The sequence below is a fragment of the Thamnophis elegans genome, chromosome 4, assembly GCF_009769535.1.
Source record: "Thamnophis elegans isolate rThaEle1 chromosome 4, rThaEle1.pri, whole genome shotgun sequence".
Taxonomy (NCBI): Eukaryota; Metazoa; Chordata; class Lepidosauria; order Squamata; family Colubridae; genus Thamnophis; species Thamnophis elegans.
In genome coordinates, this window is record NC_045544.1 from 67,269,981 (window position 1) to 67,291,374 (window position 21,394).

Below are 21,394 nucleotides of genomic sequence, written 5' to 3' on the forward strand. Positions count from 1 at the left end.
TGCAACTTTGTGTGTGTGTGTGTGTGTGTGTGTGTTTGAGAGAGGGGGGAGGGAGGGAGAGAGGGAAGAAGGAGGGGAAGGGAGAAGAAAAAGAAATAAGGAAACTTATTTAGCAAAGGAGAAAAACAAATGCTGTCACTTTAAATCAGAACTGAGCATGCCTGGCTGTGGAATTCTGGGAGTTGAAGTCCACAAGTCTAAAAAAATTGCTGCCTCACCAGCCATAAACCTCACCGCGAGTCACTGGAGAGCTGGGAAATGGGACCGATTTGGCTCTGGTGCAATGGATGGACTTAATGACTCTTCCGTGCTAAACAGAACAATGTATAATACAGAAGAATCCTGAACTGTACTTTATTGCACTATACTGTATCAAGTTTCTCCAATCCATTCACACCAACAGTGCAGCTATAAATAAAAGTAGTGCTGACTGAAGGGAGGAGGCAACAATGCTTAGTCATATCATGACCATTCTAACCTACTCAGCTGCCTTCATAAACAGAACAGAACTGTTACCATAGTTAGGCAGCAAAACAGGATAGCCGGATTCCCCTCCTTTCCTTGCTCCTGTTTCAACAGCAGCTAACCCTGTAAGAGTCACTGCTGCTTTCCAGTGTTTGTGTGCAACTCTGCTCAACAGAATCCACGACCTGAAGTCTCTAATTCAGAATTTCTCAACCTCAGCAGCTTTCAGCGGTGAGGTTTTCATACTGACTGGGGAATTCTGGGAGTGTTGCTGAGAGTTGAAAAGCACTTCTCTCATTTATGGGAGCAAACGTGCCGTTTTCATTCACTGCAAACATTCTACATAAGTTTCCACTGGATTCCTTTCTGCTATGTAAGTTTGCAGTGAGACAATAAAGGATGATGACCATCGGGTTGGCTCTTGGCCATTAACGCTGAGATGCTTCCCAGGCTCCCTCCTCAATGCTGCAGCAGCTTGAACAGCATCGGAATCCGAAACTGATACAGTCGTGTGGGTATTTCGGGGCGAATCTCGAGATTCCGAATTGAAAAGCCACGGAACAATCCAAGAGGCAGACCGATGAATGGAAGAATCTATCCACTTTTTCCCGATCCAGGATCGTTCGTGGATTATTATTTTTTTCGCCTTTTTCCTCCTTCTCATTTGGTTAGCGAGCTCCCAGCTGGAACCAGTTCAGCAGCTTCTGGTGACGCGCGTCCCATTGCCGGTTACCTGAGCTGGCCACGTGAGCGCCACATCATCGGGGATTTTGATATTGAAAGTCACCGAAAGAAGGAACCAGAAAAAGAGCCTGGTCCGAGACCGAGGAGAGAGGGACCTCTGCTCCGGGGCTGAGATCGCGTGGGCCAGCAAGCCGCGAGAGCCTCCGGGGCCACCCTCCGTGGGCTGCTTTCCCACCCCCGCATCTCCCTCCAGCGCGCTTCGAGGCCCCAGGCTTCTGCGCTGAGCCGCCCGGGTCACTCAGGGACGCGGGTCTTTCGCGGGCTCCGGGCAGGGCAGCAGCGGTGGCGGGCTGGCGCTCGGAAGGAGTGCGCGGCGCTGGCGGGGGAAGATGCTGCAGTCGCTAGCGGGCAGCTCGTGTGTGGAGAGGCACCGCTCCGCCTGGTGCTTCGGCTTGCTGGTGCTGGGTTACCTGCTCTACCTGGTCTTCGGCGCCGTGGTCTTCTCGTCGGTCGAGCTGCCCTACGAAGACCTCCTGCGCCAGGAGCTGCGCAAACTGAAGCAGCGCTTCGTGGAGGAGCACGAGTGCCTCTCGGAGGAGCAGCTCGAGAGCTTCTTGGCGCGCGTCCTGCAGGCCAGCAACTACGGCGTCTCGGCGCTGAGCAACGCTTCGGGCAGCTGGAACTGGGACTTCACCTCGGCGCTTTTCTTCGCCAGCACGGTGCTCTCCACCACAGGTAAGCAGGCGGCGGCGGCGGCGCGGGCCTGGCCTGGCCTTTGCGTTGGGAACCTCCTTCCTAGGCCAGCCCGGGCCTGCCAAGCCGCGCAGAAAGCGTGAGTCCGCAACACTGGGAGAAAGTGGCGGCTTCTCTCCTTCCCCTGCCCCCACCTCGGAACCCCTTTCCAATGGAAAAAGAGGTTGCCCGGCTAGGAAAATGTAGAAGGCAGAGGCCGAGGCACGTTTCTTGTGGGATTGCATTGCGGCTGTTTGGTTTGCAAAGAAAGTGTCTCCCTTCACGCAACCCGCTTTTAACACGCTTACTGAAATACTACGAGTCTGGAGTCGTAGTAAAATACGTAGTAAAATTGAACCGTAAAATAGCAAAACAGGCCGCGTTAACAAAATGTCCCACAAAGAAGAACCCATAACCAGGGTTGATGCTTTGTTACCCATGAATTGCAGATATGGTGGGATACAAATGCAGCCACTAACTCTTGTCTTGGTTGAGCGAGGTCTGTGATCACAGTCAGGGTCTTTCTCTCTTATAAAGGAGAATATTTGTAGCTCTGGTTCCTTGGTGCTCTCTGAGTTTGGTTGTTTTCTTGCAGACATTTTAGTACCCAAACTAGGTAATCTAGAATATAAACTAACAGTTTCTAGAATATAAACTGACAGCAAAGTGCAGTCCTTACTAGCATTGATGATGTTACCTCATTTGGGTAAGGAAACTTCTGCAAGAAAACAAGCAAGCTCAAGGAGCACCAAGGACCTCTCTTTTCCTTTTCCACCTTTATCGCCTTCAGGCATTTCCACTTTTCCTTCTACTCCTTTGCTCCTTTTGGTTTCTTCTGTACAGAGCTAACATTTTCTGAACAAACAGCATTACAAATAGAGAACTTGGGAGGCAACGTACTCATATCTTTTGTGAAGTGGTAATCCAACTGCAAACTTTTCTTTTTCCTCATTATCATGTCATCCTGGGCTCTCATCTTTTCCCCCAGTTAATAGGGCCAGTACTTCGTCCTTTAGTAATAAAACTCTGGTACAGATTCCTGCTTGTGATACAAGAAAGAAGCCAGCCCAAAAAAGAAAGAATCTTAGTTGGATTCATATATTACATTTCAGTTGGATTTTATTATAGAGTCTTAAGTATTATGCCTGTCAAAACTGGCCATCTAGTTTTAAAAACAGTAAATGTATACAGGTGCACAGTTTGTGGACATGCCTTTTCACCAATGCTATTACAATGGATCTTTGTTTAACTGTGCTTGTAGGATCATAAACAGTTTTACATATTCCCAATGAGAACCTGTTTCTATAAATGAATAATATGTGTTCACTTTTAGATTTAAGTCACATGTGGCGCTAAATCATGTAAACTGTTTAGCTTTGACGCTTTGATTTTTGTTGTTTGAATCCAAATACTTATATATTTATTATTAGATATACATTTATTATACTTATATCCCACTTTTCATTCAGGAGTTCAAGCAGGGGAACATAGCCTTCTTCCTGCTTTTCCCCACATCAACATTCTTGTGAGGTTAGGCTGGGAAAAAGTGACTGGCTGAAGAGATACTAAAAGCTGGTTGTGTCTGCTTCTGCTGAAAAATGTATCCTATGTCAACCCAGTTTATGACTTCTGGCCATAATAGTTTTTTTTATCAAGCCAGGCCATTCTGCCTTGTTTAAGAGTCAGAGCTTAAAAGAAGCCATAACTTAATGTTCATCATATCTTTGTTGCATTCATGAAAATCTTCTTGTACTGTCAACATGGTGAATTATTACTCTATACATGTCCTGCAATAGTTATTTTTTAAAAATGAAATTCTGATTAGTGAGAATGTCATTTTGTTGCTTTTATAATAACTCATAACTGTGATAGCATGTCTGGTAAATGTGACTTTATAGAACGCATGCATGCATGCATCCATCCATCATTAATATTATTATCATTGAGCAGTTCAATAGCCATCAGATTCGTCACTTACTATGGTTTGCCTAGAGAAATGTGGCAAACACTGCATGTAGCACATTGGGGTATCTAGTTAAAATGCCCCTTTAAACCAGTAGAACTTGAAAGTGAAGAACTTGTTCATGTCTTCTTAAATACAGGAAGCACATCCCACTGCTAAAGAGCAGGTTAAGAGGATGCCACTTCCTTATTGTGTTTCTCTTTCCTATTTGAATAATGTGACCTGGTAAGGACAAGACGGTATTGTATTTCCTGATATAATGGAAAAAGCCATTGCTCGCATATGACTGAGAAAGGGAAAGCACACCCATAACTAAGTCATCATTTAGCTTGCGTCTCTGCAGCTAATTTATTGTGTACCGAAATGTATGTTATCTAAAGTTTCTAAACCTTCCAGTTAAGTATGAATCCTTTAATGCATTTTTCCCTTAGTTCTAAATAAAGATCCTATTATGGACATATTGCCCTTAAACTGTTTAGAGGTCTTGCTGACTCAGCAGTTAAAATTGCATAAAGGTGATATGAGGTACTGTCAATGTGATATTCGGTATCATGTCCCGTATTCTGATCGATTTGGATGACATAGTGAATGATAGTGAAACTTTTGTATTAACCATTACTGGATGGATAGATACCATATTTTTCGGAGTGTAAGAAACACCTTTTTCTTTCAAAAAAGAGGCTGAAAATCTGGGCCTGTTTTTTGCTCCTGTTTCCCCACCCCAGCCCCTAGGAGCACTCTGGAAGCCTCCTAAAGGCTATGCACAGCCATTTTTGCAAAGGGAGCGAGGTTTCAGTAGGCCAGAAATGCTGTATTCAGTGTATAAGATGCACCCAGATTTTCAGCCTCTTTTTGGAGGAAAAATGTGCGTCTTATATTCTGAAAAATATGGTAATTGTAAAAAAAAATGCCACATCAGTCTTTGACAGTTTCACATTATTGTGATGCTATATAGTCAACCAGCATCAGAGATTTGTGGCCAGGTAGAACTATAAATTATTTGCATAGAAAGTCTTTGGATCTTAAGTGATATGAGTGAACTTTTCTCATGCAGTAAAAGCTTCCAGTCCCATCCCACCCCAGCTGTAACATATACAACTGGGTTAGATTCCAGCAAACTAAGTAAAAAAGTAATTCAGTGGCTTTTCTTGAAGCAACCAAGTGAAGAATGATGGTTATGTTCCATTTTGTGTACCTATGATGCTGTTTTATACAGAGCAGTGTTTCTTAACCTTGTCAACTTGAAGATGTCTAGACTTCAACTCCCAGAATTCCCCAGCCAACGAATGCTGGCTGGGGCATTCTGGGAGTTGAAGTCCAGACATCTTCAAGTTGACAAGGTTAAGAAACACTGATACATAGCTTTCCGACTATTATTGATTAATAGTTTCACAGCTTTATGTTCTTTTTAACAATGTTTATTTGATACAACAGCTAGTTTGGGGTCATAGTTAAGGCACCAGGGCTAGCAACTGAGAAAAGTGATTTCTAGTCCCACCTTGGCAAAAATCAGCTAGGTGATCTTGTGCCAGTTATTTTTTCTCAGCCCTAGAAAGGAGGGAATGGCAAACCAATACTGAGAAACCTTGACAAAATAATGATCTGCAGGACTTATCCAGGCAGTCTCCTAGAATCAGACACAATTGAACAGAAGAAGAAAAACACCCCAGTAATGAACTTGACAAAGTTTAAAATATTAAAAGAAAAAATGAAATTGAGAAATAACCTAGTAGAATTATAATAAATGGAACACCTTCATCAGTTATTTAAAAAGAAGAATATCATTTGCACAAAACAGGAATGTTGGTAATACTGTTTCAAGAGTAGAGGAAGTTGTAATCAGAACATTAATTAAATGTGCAGAAAAGGGAGTCTTTGAAATATTTTAATAAGCTTTCTTTTCATGAACATGAGAGAGATGCTTTAAAAAAAAAGAAACCATGATATAAAAATATCTCAGTTGAGAATAATTGACTTTCAAATTTCACTTAGCAAAACGTTTGATGTTCTACAAGGGGCAATCTTGAAAAGAAACTCACATTCTCCATTGCATTCCTACTGATAATAGGAATTATAGTTTATAAATGTGAGAATTCAAATTTTCAAATCCTGTAATTCAATGTAACAGATAGCTACTTTTTTTCTTGCAGTGACTTATATAGTTGTACTGATCATAGTTATCAGTAAACCAGTGGTGGGTTTCAAAATTTTTAGAATCTCTTCTGTAGGTGTGGCCTGCTTTGTGGGAGTGACTTGCTGGCCATGTGACCGGGTGGGAGTGGCTTGCCAGCCATTTGACCGAGTGGGAGTGGCTTGGCAGTCATGTGACTGGGTGGGCATGGCCAACTAGTAAAATGTGGTGAAACTCACTTAACAACGCTCTTGCTTAGCAACCAAAATGTTGGCTCAGAAACCCTGGCATTTGAAGCAGGCAAGTCTTAAAGCTGTCAAGTTACAAGACCCTTGCACCCCTAACCCTTTAGAAAAAAAAACCAGGGGTGTTCAAACTTGACAGCTTTAAGACTTGTGGACTTCAACTCCCAGAATTCCTCCTCTTGCTCTTCATCTTGATGATGTGCGGATGCGTGGGGGGAAGGGAGCTGGAACCGGTTCTAAATGGCACTGTAGATTTGTGAAATCTCTTCTATAGAAGAGGATAGAACTGGCAGGAACCCACTCCTGCAGTAAACTCTAAAAGCAATGCTTAGTCTGGCAGCTCTTTTTAATTAAAAATAATAAATATTCACCAATGGACTAGATAGAAGTTAATGAGCTGAAGTAATGTTATAGATAGGTAACTCCCAAGGAAGTTTCCTTGATGACTATGAGAATCCAACCATCCATGGATGATTTGCAAACTGTAACCTATCCCTTACAAGAAAAGCTGAGCTCTGATGATTTGCAGATGGGATTAGCATACATAATATGTCATACTATGGTATGCCATTAAAGGCGATCCAAAGTATGATATAATGCTAAGTTCTCCAGCTGAACTTCTGGCTGGCATTGTCTATCAATTTATATTACATTCCTTCCGGAACTTGGAATGTGCATATTGTGATCCTTCAGGTAGTGAAGGAGGCATAGTCTATTTCTGAAGGCATTCTCTTTGACCATTAGCCTTCCTTTGAAGAAAGTGGTTTCTGCTTGTGCATTTCTCATGGTACAGAAACCATTTCTGCTGTTGAGATCAAACAAAATAGGTCCATTCTGCTGCTCACCAAGGGGAGGGGAGATTTTGTATCCCAATTTTTGTCTCGGTTTCATTAAGATAAAGTGTCTCTTCAAAGCTGAACATATCTCTCTTCTCAGTCCAATTTAAGGAGCTGGTGTTGGGTTTAAATCACTTACAAATTTGAGACATCAGTATAAGGAGTGCCTCTTCCCTTATTAGTGTAACCATGAATTGAAGCATCATAAGAGAGACATAAAGAAGAGAACCTTTTCAGCTTCAGAATGTCTGAGAGAACTTGATCAATATTACATTCTTTTATTGCCAGATTAAAAAGCCCTTTATGCTTTATGCCCATCTTAATACTGTTTCTTAGGATTCTAGCTAGTTGGTTTATTTTAGTTTACTAACTCCATGGACTGATATTCTATTATACCCAATTGTACTTGGAAATGTGGTTTCATTATTTATTTATTTATTACACTTATATCCCTCTGCTGCCAAACAACTCCTAGCAATCACTGCTAAATTAGAAAAGCAATTTAAAATGTTTAAAGAAAAAATATACCCAGGATATATTTTCACTGCAGTCGAAAGAATTCAGAGAATCTTCTTTTGTTTGTTTGCCTGAGCATTTTACAACTTTATGAAATATTCAGTGCGAGTGTATTTAGAAAGGCTTTTCACATTACAGACACAGTAAATTATTTCACAAGCAGGCAACTTACATTCATTTTTGAAAGAGCCTGATGATTGTTATTGTTGTGTTTAAGGCTTCATTTGAAATGATTGATGTAGTGCTTTAGTTTATTGACTTCATAGAACTCCAAAACTAGAAAGGACCTTTGAATCAATTGCTCAGTTCAGGAATCCCAGGATATGGCTACCTAGCCTCAATTTCCCAATGAAGGAAACCCCATCACCTCTCTCAGTAATAAAATCACATCTGGAGTACTGCATCCAGTTTTGGTCACCACATTACAAAAAAGATGTTGAGACTTTGAAAACAAAAGTGCAAAGAAGAGCAACTAAGATGATTAAAGTCCTGGAGACTAAAACATATGAAGAACAGTTGCAAGAATTTTGTATGTCTAGTCTAGAGAAAAGTAGGACTAGGGGTGACATGATAGCAGTATTCCAGTATTTGCCACAAGGAAGAGGGGGTCAACTTATTTTCCAAGGCATCAGAAGGCAAGACAAGAGACAATGGATAGAAACTAATCAAGGAGAGAAGCAACCTGGAACTAAGGAGAAACTTTCTGACAGTGAGGACAATTAAGAGAGCCACTTGTCTGTAATGGTGTGGGTCTCCTATTTGAGCAAGGGATTGGACATGAAGATCTCCAAGGTCCTTTCCAGCTCTGTTCTGATTGAATTTCTTCTATTGTCAAAGAACTCTGTTCATTACCATTTTTTTCCTAGTGTTCTATAAGAATTCACCTCCGTGTTACTGAATCCCTCATTCGGTCTCTAGTGCTACAAAAGTATAGAGCATAAACTTTAATTTCTATGCTGATATTTAATTCATGGATATACTAATATGGGAAGAGTTATTTCATATCATTTCAGACATTTGAAAAAATGCTAGCATCAGTATTTTGCCTCACTTTGAACATTTTCAGTTCTTCCAGGCTTTTTTAATAGGATATAGCTTGTAGTCTCCTGGTTATCCTCACTTCCCCTTTTTGAAATTGTTCCAGTTTGTCTCCAGGTGGTGTGGTCGTGCCCAGACTTCATAACTTTTTGTGAAATGTAATGGCAGTGAGACAAACATCACATGAACTGCAATTGTTGTTAATCTCACTCTAAGCACTTTCTTAATTGTATCAACTTGTGGCATGTTTTAAAGTTTGGGCATCTCTAGTTGAGTGGAAATGTAACTCAAGACGATAAGGATCATTTGGAACTATACGGGATTCTAAATTACTGCAATTTCCTGGTAGCCTCTCATAAAGATACTTATACAATAGCAGAGTTGGAAAGGACCTTGGAGGTCTTCTAATCCAACCCCCGGCCTAGGCAGGAAACCCTATATCGTTCCAGACAAATGGCTATCCAACATCATCTTAAAGACTTCCAGTGTTGGGGCATTCACTACAGCTGGAGGCAAATTGTTCCACTGATTAATTGTTCTAACTGTCAGGAAATTTCTCCTCAGTTCTAAGTTGCTTCTCTCCTTGATTAGTTGCCACCCATTGCTTCTTGTTCTGCCCTCAGATGCCTTGGAAAATAGTTTGACTCTCTCTTCTTTGTGGCAACCCCTGAAATATTGGAACACTGCTATCATGTCTCCCCTAGTCCTTCTTTTCACTAAACTAGACATACCCACCGATCTTCATATGTTTTAGTCTCCAGTCCCCTAATCATAATTGAGTTCAAGCCTTTTTTGAGATTAGCCATGGTTGCCAGCCCTGCCATATGTTGTAGGATCAAGTCAAATACATAAACTTTAATTCACATTTACCGCACCATGTGTGAAGTTTAAGTGTCAGTTAAGTGTGGTGCTGGTTTAAGCCAGTAGCTTGGCACATCTACCAGCTGTAAATATAGATGAACTAAAGCAGCTTTTATGATGCTCATATATAAAGAAGCTGCACAAATTTAATAATTAAGCTTACTGAGTTTTTTCATCTGTTCAGTTTCTTACTGAACGGCAGCTTCATATCTGCCATCTGCTTCAGATTTTTTTATGACACATAATTCAAAGAGTATTTTTCCTGTTTGTATTACCTCTGTCCAGGAAGTCTGAATCATATGAATTCCTAAATATGAACATAATGTTTCCTGCTGTGGTAAGAATGTTACCCAACTTAGTACTCAGGGATGTAACAGTACTGGAGGCATCAGATATGCTGTTTTCTCAAATTCTTCATGGCAAGGATAAAATAAGTAAAAATAACATGATGTTGACATGTACTGAAACTCATGCAGCACATGAGCTATGAATGTTTCCTCAAAAATAAGTCAATGGTCTGGCTCCTAACTATTTGTTCTGAATATTACAGCCTTAATGCATCTAGCCAGCCTTAGAAATTAAAAAAGCTATTAATGTTCTTCTCTAAAAAAATAATAATTAGAAGACCTGAATCCAGACATTGTGAGTAAGAGCTATTGATTATTAACCAATATGTAAGCCATTTTAAAAATCTGTATTCTTTTGCCATAGTTTTAAAATTGAATGACAATATTGTGATACAGTATATATTAATATTATAATATAAATTAAAAATGTAGAGTGAGAGATTCCTCCCTGATAACATCACTGCCAACAAGAAAATTATATTGACTGCTGGATGGATTAAGAAAACTATGTAATTAGAGTCTTAATAACTCAGGTAATCAACATAACAGCTGCTGTATTTAAAGTGAAGGATCTGTAATATCAATTTCAAGCACTGATTTATTCACAAACCTGGGGGCCAGAGGGCAAAAATTGAATTTTCTGTAATAATCATGTCCGTGCAGCACTTTGGATCTGAAGGGAAAAATTCCTTTGGTTCACACACAATCATGCACACTCTGTGACATCTATTGACAACTTTCCCAGAATCACACTGAAGCTGCAGAGGACAGCCACGGGATCCTGGGAAAAGATGTGATTGATTTAAAACAGCGATGTCAAACTCCATTTCGTTGAGGGCCGCATTAGAGTTGTGTTTGAACATGGGGAGATAGGTTGGGCATGGCCAGTTCGATGTCACTCATGTCAGGGGCACCTGTGGTGGCCTCTGCTAGTGAAAACAGGCTCCTGAGCTCTATTTTTAGCTGTGACGGCCTCCTGCAACCATCTGCCAGCGAAAACACAGCTCAGGAGGACCGCATCCTCCCAAGCTCTGTTTTCACTGGCAGAGGGTTGCAGGAGGCAATCACAACCAAAAATGGAGTTCAGGAGCCCATTTTTGCTGGCAGAGGCACTGTGGGCTGATCCTTTGCTGTTTCCAGGGAGGCCCTGTGCACCCCGCAGGCCAGATCTGACCCCCGGGCCTTGAGTTTGACCCTCCTGATTTAAAGAGTTACAAATTGAGGCACCATGAAGAACTTTCTGTTGTATAGAGGTGGGAAGTGGAGAGTGTCATTGGCTACTTTTCTTGTACATCACCCAGAGCCATATTGTTTGAGTTGGATAGCCAAATAAATAAGAAGATGGATTAATCCTGTGACCTGCATTATCATTAATATAATAAATATTAAGTACCGGTAATTACCAGATAACTTTACTGGTGTTTATTTCCAGTTTCTGGCAAAACAAAAAACAAAAAACCCTTTCATTGGGTAAAAATGGATTCATTTCATGACCACAGCATTCTCTTAAGCCTATTGCAAAAATGCTGGAAAAACAGTTCCAGTCACATGATGTCTTGACTTACGACTGTAATTCTATTACAATTGTAAGTCAGGGGCTACCTTCTTCCCAGAGGAACTGAGACACTGAGGCTATACTTTTTGCAGCCTCTGCACTCAGAGTAGTGGCTCCTGCAAAAGCCCCTACTGATTCCTGAACAAATTGAGGTCCCTTTGTCTAGTCTCACCTTCCTCTATTTTGTCTCAAGGCACTATAGCTTCGACACTATTTTTTTCATACAGTAAATCAAAGCACTCCTAGCTACAGGAGAAAATATGTATTTTCATTTTTTTGTTTTTGTTTTATTCCCCTCTTGCTTTTCTACACATTTTGATTCATTTTATTTCCAGCAGGATTTCTGCTGCTCATTTCACAGGAAGAAATAACTTTCCCAGGTTTTAGAACTTCTTTTGGACCTGCTAGAAATTTAATAGAGCCGAGGTGGCGCAGTGGTTAAATGCAGCTACTTCAGCTGACTGCAGTTCTGCAGTTCGACTGTTCAAATCTCACCGGCTCAGGGTTGACTCAGCCTTCCACCTTTCCGAGGTGGGTAAAATGAGGACCTGGATTGTTGTTGGGGGCAATATGCTGACTCTGTAAACTGCTTAGAGAGGGCTGAAAGCCCTATGAAGTAGTATATAAGTCTAACTGCTATTGCTATTGCTATTATTTATTAAATATATCAGTGGATATCAATGTATTTTACTGTCAAGCTATAGTGCAAATTCTACTACTCATGTACTACCGACAAGTGCCATATACTACTATTAGAAGCCTGGACTGGATTAATTGCTCCTGACATTGGTTCCTCCTAAGCTATGTTATGATTCTGCACAGGTGCATCATACAGCAAGCATTTCTTGTGCTGCTAGCCAGACAGGGAGCAAAACCTGACTGGATGTAAAACCTTACTTTACTCACCACCGAATTGCATTTTGTTGGATAGGGTCCAGTGTTCAAGTCTGTCAATATCTTTCTGGATCTTGAGCCTATCTTCTAAAGTATTAGCTATTCCTTCCAAGCTTCATGCTATCTGCGAATTTGATAAGTTCCCCTTCTATTCCCTCATCCAAATAATTTATGTAGATGGGCCTAAGACAGAACCTTGAAGTACCCCAATGCATGCTTCCTTCCATGTAGATCTAGTTCCATTGAGGACTACACATTGAGTGTGGCTGGACAGCCAGTTATGAGTGCATTTGATGGTGATGCTGTCTATCTCACATTTTTCTTTATCTTGGCCTGGGCCAAGAGAGTCCAGGAATCCAATAAACAAGCAACAACAACAAAAAAGACAAGAAACAAAGATGTGGAATCCAGAACTCCAAAGATAATACAATAAAGCAAGGTAAAAGCAACAGAGCTGAGATTTACAAAATTGTCTTTGTAGAGAGTGAAATGAATAAATGAGCCAAACTGGGCCTCTACCCCAATGCCCAGCTGAAGCACTGTTAGACTTTGCTCTCCTGTGACCCATTTTTTGGCCAGTCTGGCTGATCTGAAGAGCTCAGCCTTCTGTTGTTGGATCTTTAAAGCACACCTTTGTTTAGGAGTGGAGGATTGAAGTTCATATCTGAGAGGCTGTTAGTGGGTGCAAGCAGGGAGTACTGGATTTACCTCAGCCAGAGGCATTGGCTTCATCTCCTACAGGACTATTATCCGTAGATGTCCTTGGCTCTTAATTACCCTTCATCAGAAGACAAGTCAAGCAAGGCCACAAAAAGGCACTAGTTTTACAGCTGATGATTGTCATGGTGTTTTAGGAATGGACCATGTTTTTCAACAGTTTGGATTAATGAGGGTGAGCATTAAAAATCAATGCACATTTGGAAATGCCACAGCCGAAGATGAAAAAGCATAGCATTAAACTTATTTTTTTGCTTCAAAGAAACCTTGAACTCTCCATGTTCCTGAATATTCTATTCTTGGAAAAATAAATGCTATTTTAATTAGCATCCTATTAACCTAGCATGCATGTTTTGTAGTCCACTAGAAGCATAACTAGAATTGGCACCTAATGCAAATGTTTGAGATCCAACAGCATTTTCAAGAATTACTGTACAACTCAAGAATGGACATTGAAAGTTACAAATTTAGCCGAGATGGCTAAAATATCGGCATATCTTAAAGATCACTCAAGTGAGAGATATAAACGAGACTGGAAAAAATGGATTGACTATATACAAAATAAATACGGGACCAAGAAATTCCAGTTAGCCTATGCTTAAGATCAGAAATGATTTAAATTGTTTAAAGTTAGCTCAGCAAGAAGAAGCTAAGGTCAATGTAGAATGTCATTAATTTCTTTATTTCTTTTTTTTTCAACAGATTTTAGACTGTGTTTGTTAAAAATCCATACCGTGTACGGGTTCTGGGAAGTCGGGGGGGTAAGGAGGAGGGGGGTTGGGGGGGAGGGAGGGAGGGTTATGCATTAGGCTAGACAAGAATTTGGTGGTAAATTAGAATTATTTTGACATACAAAAAATTGTACTTTGATGTCTTACTGATTGAGGAATGATGAAATGTTTGTTTTAAAAGAAATAAAAATTTTGATTCTCGAAGAAGAATTACCGTACCTATAGGCTTTAAAATTTTAAAAAAATCATGACGTAGCAGGCAAGTGCTTAAAAGAAGTACTCAACACTTTTCACTAATGGAAAGTTCTATACATCCAGCCCAAACTGGAACATTTTATCCTTTGTATAAATTTCTTTTTATCCTTTTTGTTGCTTTAACCATTGTGCTAGGATACAGCCCTTGTTTGCAAATAGTTGACTCGCCTTGGTAATATTTATTGATAGTTCATTGTAGGGCAGGTTAAACAAGTGATCTATGAGTTTTCTACAAGAGATCTTAAAGTAGCCTTCAAACCTGACTACCTCTTCTGTGTTGTTTATTAGTTTTTACTGGGCAGAAACCTTTTGGTTGTTTCTTTCCCAATAGGTCTGTAATGTTAGAAAATCACCTTGACTTGCAAAGAACTTGCATCAGTTTTCATATTCAGCATTTGGATACTTAGAAACAAATTAATGCATTGTGGTTGGATTGCATGTAATTAATACTGAGTTAATTTTATTTGAACAGTTTCATTTCAAAGATTTATAAGATCACCCAACTCAGAAATTGATACTGCATGATAGATTATAAGCTACCCTATATATTATAAGATGAACAACAAATATAAGTCTGGAACTGCATTTTTAGGGAGTAGGAGTGAGCTAATATTCCTCTATCATAATTTGTGATTTGTTATTTGGATAAAATAAACTCTTAATTTCTCTCTGGTACATTAACATGTCAGAGGGAAGAGAAAGAACAGGGACCCTGTTGGTGGGAGAAAATAGTCCTAAGGACTGTGGGGAACCTGATGGTGGGAAGCAGAACATGGGGTATCTCAGAGGGTGGGGGAAGACTGAGGCATCCCATGTTCTACTTAACAACCCACACAGTCATTTCATAACCACATCAGAGAAAGCAGGAGATGGGGTCATTGAGCAAGGTGATCTTGCTTAACAACCATTACAACATGTGGCCATGATGGACAGGCTCCATTATGGTCATAGGTTGAGGACTACCTATATAAACATATTTTGAATCTCTGTTGGAAATGTGAACGATATAAAGGGACATTCTATCATGTTTAGTGGATATGTAAAAGAGCTGTAAAGATTGGATACAAATACATTAATTCAGGACTAAACTCCAATTAAAACAAGAGGCTTTTCTTTGGGAACTAATGGACAGTTAACTAGAAAAATGACATGGACTTTTATTTTTATATATGACATGCACAGCAAGATTGTTAAATGGTCAAAGTGGAAAGGTACGACACTACCCATGAGAGAGGTTAAGATGATGGAATTTGCAGAGCTGGTTAAATTAACTTCTTTGATTAAAGAAAAAAGACAATATCTACATTTATAGCTGACTAGAAACCCTTTACAGACTGTTTTCATGAAACAGAAAAATGGCTTGTGATTTTGATGATTAAAAAAAATAGATGATAGAAAAAGTGAGCTTTCTCTACTTATAGAGTAAGGAATGAGTAAGCAAGTAAATATCCATTGTTATATTTCATGTAAAGGAAATTAGAAGACTTTTTCTATTCCTATTCTTTTATTTCTACAATTTTGTCTTTTCTTTTTCCTTTCTCTCTTTCTGTGTCTTGATTTATGTATTAGTTTGTGTTTTAGTGTTCTCTTTAAAACTTTAATAACATTTATATTAAAAGAAAAAGAGTGATAGTATTTGCAAGTGCTTTCTCCGTCCTCCCTCCATAAATGAGACAAATACTCTTCGGTTTCAAATGGCTCACCTTCCCATTTCTTGCAGTATGAAGATTTTGTTTAGAAACTCTGGATAAGTTCGCTCTCACACCCAAATACTATAGTTAGGAGTTTAATGACAAGATGGCTTTCCTAATGTCAAAATACAGCTTTCCTTTCTCTCTGCTTTTTGTTCTGTGGCACAAGTGAATGATCTTTAATGAAGTACAGACAATGATGTAAAATGTAAACCTTGTCTGCACTTCAACCTCAGGTTGAGGTAACTACTCTATCAAATTAAGTCCTCAGAATGCATTCAGACTTAACAGCTTTTCTCTACACATAAATCTCTAAGCCTGACTCCTGTCCTTGTGCTTATGTTACAGGTTATGGTCACACTGTGCCTTTGTCAGATGGAGGAAAGGCCTTTTGCATCATCTATTCAGTTATTGGGATTCCCTTCACCCTGCTCTTCCTGACAGCAGTGGTGCAGCGCATCATAGTTTATGTCACCAGGCGGCCTGTACTGTATTTCCACATCCACTGGGGCTTTTCGAAGCAAATTGTGGCCATCATCCACGCCGTGATTTTGGGCTTTGTGACCGTCTCATGCTTTTTCTTTATCCCAGCAATAATATTTTCTGTCCTGGAAGATGATTGGAACTTTCTAGAATCATTTTATTTTTGCTTCATTTCTCTCAGCACCATCGGCCTTGGCGACTATGTTCCAGGGGAAGGTTATAACCAAAAATTCAGAGAGCTATATAAAATAGGAATTACATGTGAGTAACAAATTAATACCCTAACAAGAAAAACGCATATTTCTTCTTAATAACTCTTTATATTATATAACTGCAGATACCAAAAAAAAAAAATTAATGAGATTTTTGAAAATCTTATTGAAGTTCTGCTTTTTCTTTAATGTGTAATTTACATGTAATAACAAAGTGCTATAGAAGATGTACAGGTAAGTCCTTGACTTGTCATCATTTATTTAGTGACTATTCAAAGTTACACTGAAAAAGTTGCACTGAAAAAAGTGACTTAAGGTTTAGTCACACTTATGACCATTGCAGCATCCTCCTGATCACGTGATCAAAATTCAAATGCTTGGCAACTGGCATGTATTTATGACAGTTGTAGTGTTTCCAGATCATGTAAAATCCCCTTTTGCAACCTAAGAAGCAAAGTTAATGGGGAAGCCAGATTCACTTAACAACGGTGCTATTAACTTAACAACTGCAATGATTCATTTAACCACTATGCCAAGAAAGATTGCAAAATGACTAAAGCTCATTTAATAACTGTCTTGCTTAGTAATTGAAATTTTGGGCTCGATTGTGGCTGTAAGTCAAGGAGTACCTGTATATTCCATTCTGACAAGCAAAGTTAACCAGTCAGATATTACTAAATGCAATCAAATACTTATAAATGATTCATAGAATAGTTATAAATTGTCTCTTTATAGGAACCAAAAATTAACAATTAAATGGAGCCACTATATTCAAGAAAGTATATACATTATATCAGATCCTTATTTTCTAGGACAGGAGGACACAAGCAACAATCACCTGAAAGTTGGATGTATCATCAGAGTTCCTCCAAACATTTCTGTCAAATTCTTATTTTTAATGTGGCAAAAAGCAACTGGATATTCAGCTCCTTGATTTTTATTCCTTATCTTAAAGTACATTTTCTTACAAGTGCTTATATTCTTAATATTTACAAGATTAATAGAGTCTAACAGAAAGCAGAGTAGGTAACTCCAAATACTCCTGATTTCTATCACTCTTCGTAATGTAATCTTCTTATCACTTTTTAAAATATTTTATTACATGCTTATGTAGCTTCTATCTCTTAGTTTTCAGCAGGTGTTATATACATAGGATAATAGGGTGTTTACAATGCAACTGTGTAGGTAATATGACATCCAGCCTTTTGTTGATAGCAATTATTAGAGTGATATTTTTAAACAGATAAATATAGTCCCAAATTTATATTTAATTAGCAAGAGTATTATTGTTGATTGTATAGTTCTTGTATTATATTCTGCTTGTATAACTAATACTGTAGAACTCCATATTGATCTACTTGCAGGATAGAGATAACAAGAGAGAGAGATATTTGCTGGGTTTGAATAAGCATTTTTGATTGGATATACATACATACATACACTCCTTATATATAGATATTTCAGTGGTGGGTTCCCATTACAACTGATACGGTGCAACAGGGCCCGGCGGCCACCACATGAACACACACATGCTTCCTTACCTCCCACGATGCTCCACGACACTCCCAACTGCTCGTCAGAGCGTCATGCAGGCGCCGTACGCTCCGTGCGCTGAAGTGCCAAAGAGCTCAAATACAGGTAAGGATGGCGGGTGGGCCCTCCGGACCACTGTACTGGACCAGTACCCGGTGCTCCCGGCAGGCATTGGTACGCCCATACCAGGGCATACCACCTGCAATCCACCACTGAGAATATGAATATATATATATATACATACATACATACATACATACATACATACATACATACATACATATATATATATATATATATATATACACACATACACATACACATACACATATACATACACACACACACACACACTTGAACAAAATTAAATGTTTAGTCAAATCTCACTATAGATGAGAGCTATTCAAGCCTTCTTTATATGTTTGATAATTATGTTAGTCAGTTCACAGGATGGTGTACAATTCTACTTAAGAGTCTTACTGTTTGATTTAAGTCTTTCAGAATGTGGGAGATTTAATGGGGACATGTGGAAGGACTGCACATGGCATGGGCATTAAGAGCTTCTGGATTAGCAATTAATCTCTTTCACTGTGGAGATTTGCACTACTACTAACATTCAGTCAATTCTTAGTTCATCAACTGTGATAATTCTTTCCTAGGTTACTTGTTGCTGGGCCTCATCGCAATGCTGGTTGTTCTAGAAACTTTCTGCGAACTTCATGAACTCAAAAAATTTAGGAAAATATTCTACGTGAAGAAAAACAAGGAAGAAGACCAAGTACACATTACAGAACATGATCAACTATCTTTCTCTTCAATTTCAGACCAGGCAGCATCCATGAAGGAAGATCAGAAAGTAGAGGAGCCTTTTGTGACTCCTCAACCTGCAGTTAACTGTGATGATTTTATAAACAATTAACCAAGGGCTTCCATTCCAGTATCAACAGTGCACTTAACATTCTTGCAGTTAGAACTAGTACTATTAATGTAACTATAGAAGCAGGAATGCAGTGCTAAACTATTCATATATTCATAATGCTTTGGGATCTTTTACAATTTATGGGCCAAATATATTTTGTTGCTGGCTCTACATACTGGGAATATTGATTGAAACTAGTGTGCAGTTGAGAATCTCAGGATTCATGATCTATACACAGTATATAAGATAAAGATAATCCCTGTTCAGTCTCCTCTCCTTTTCAACTCTAAAATCAATGAAATACTTAGCTTTTCCCCAAAGATCAGACCTTCTTATGCCAATTTTATGTGTGGCAACCAATCTTTGGAAAGCACCGAGTTAGTAAATCTTCATGCTTTCCACATACAGAATATAGTAGCCACAGCAGTCCTTAGAAAATAGGAATAATCTTCCAGATGGCAGTCACTGAAGTGTGTAGCAGTATAATTATCACTACAGAACCAAAAAGAGAACCAAGTGTATGCTATCTGTTATGTGTCATCTCAGTCACTCAAAGCTCTGAAAACATTTAGGTTTATCTCAGTATGAATAAGGCAAAGAAACAGACATTCTGAAACATCTGCCCTCAGTCTAATGTCCTACTCTGACTGATCACCTTTATCCTGTAGAGCCTGAAGAGGGGAGTTTGGGCCAAGGTGCTTTATGTGCGGGAGAAAGTTGTTTAGAGTTATATTTTCTGCGCACTAAGCCTACATCAAGTAATTTTACCCTAAAAAGTATTCTAGATCCGTGATGGCGCTACCTATGGTACATGTGCCACAGGAGCCATATCTACCGGCATGCGAAGTGTCAGCTCCGGCGTGCATGCATGCTCCGCCTAGCTGATTGTTGGTCTTCCGGAAGGCTGGGGGAGGCCATTTTTGCCCTCCCCAGGCTTCAGGAAAGCATCCAGAGCCTGGGGAGGGGCATAAACAGCCTCCCCTCTGGAGAAAATACCAAGCTCAGCTTGGAGGCATGGGCAGGATTGTGTGCACATGCCTGTGTGCACCCTTGCATTTTTGGCACCCAACAACAAAAAGGTTAGCCATCACTTTTCTAGATGAAGACTTTGCTAAGCCTGAATGTGATCTCTGAGTGTTTTCCTTCTAGCCTTAAATATAACATAAGGGTGTTATGCAACAGATTTGAGTGGGTTGTAGGAACAGGGACCCATGAACACCAGCATACAGAACTGAAGGCATATTACAGTGGAAAGCCATCTTCCTTAGCATTTTCATCTTCACGTTGGGCTCCAGTTTTAGCAGGCTGGTTGTGATTTTCAAACTATTCATAGCCAAGCAATTTTAGAGCTAAGATCTTATTTATTCAGTGAAATAATAATCAAGCTGAATACTGAAGTAATGATGAAAAAAAATACTTGAAAGCTCTTATCACCTAAAAGCACTGTACATGAATTTAATATTTATTAATAGATTTTGTATCTTTACTAGGAAATTTGACTTTCTTGATAAATCTGCTTCAAAATCTATGTGAACTGGAATTTATTTTTAAGAAACCACAACTCAGAGATGCTTCTTTAATTTGATTTGAAGCTTAGTGTAGTGCATGCTCACCAAAGCCGATATTTTTGTACCATTTATGTTAGTTTTGATTGTATAGTTCAACTGTTACTTATGTACATAATGATATTTATATATTGTGCATATCATGTAGATTGCTAGAAATGAAGTGTCCGATTTCAAATTTTAAAGATTCTTTTCCTCATATATTTTTTTATGAATCATTCAAACTATGGCACTGAAAATAATGACTTAAATTCTGACCAAATGAATGTGGAAGGGTAAGTCATTATGCCTGCAATGTTAACATTCCTGTTTTGTTTTCTTTTGTTTTGTTTTAGTATGACAGTCTACTCTTATGGGTGGCAGTATTTCCATGTAGCTTGAATGCTGCAACATCTTTCACACTGTACTGTACTGTACTACAGAATTCAGATTTTATTGACAGTTGTTGCCTGGAGACAGGTGATGTTGCATAATTGCACAAGGTTGTTTTGTTTTATTTGTTAAGCCAGAGAACATAATAAAGCCTAGTTAGAAGAGAAATACTGTAGAAAAAATTGTAGAGATAAGGAATTATTATTCTAACAATTAGCATTTCAGACTTTTAAAATAAATCATGTATGGTTCCAACTCTCTCTCTCTCTCTTTTTTTTTGACATTTTAATATTTAACTGTAATTTTACTTGTCACATGAGACAGAATATATATAACAAACTACTGTTACCAATACAACTAGCTTCTTCAGGGCACATCTGAAAGTGGATTTAATGACAGATGATCAATGCCCTTTGTTCAATAGAGTGGAATGCAAAATGGTGGTATTATTTTATTATTATTATTATTATTATTATTATTATTATTATTATTATTATTATTATACAATTGTATCACAGCGGCCAGTTGTTTCGCCGGATTTGGCATTGGTTACTAGTCGGGCCCCACCCAGCGGCCTAGGACATCGTAACGTATTTTCGTAATATGCGTGCAGATCCAAGCAGTGCGGCTTTTTGCATTTGACTGATGG

General features: G+C 39.0%; 1 protein-coding gene across 1 annotated transcript; it reads left to right on the forward strand.

Annotated features, from left to right (window-relative positions):
* The first annotated feature begins 1,295 nt into the window (after window positions 1-1,295).
* Window positions 1,296-20,950, forward strand: KCNK1 (potassium two pore domain channel subfamily K member 1). Its single transcript, XM_032216438.1, has 3 exons — window positions 1,296-1,884; window positions 16,010-16,405; window positions 18,549-20,950. Exons 1-3 carry the CDS (start codon window positions 1,539-1,541, stop codon window positions 18,806-18,808), a joined length of 1,002 nt encoding a protein of 333 aa, XP_032072329.1. The 5' UTR covers window positions 1,296-1,538; the 3' UTR covers window positions 18,809-20,950.
* Window positions 20,951-21,394: the final 444 nt, after the last annotated feature.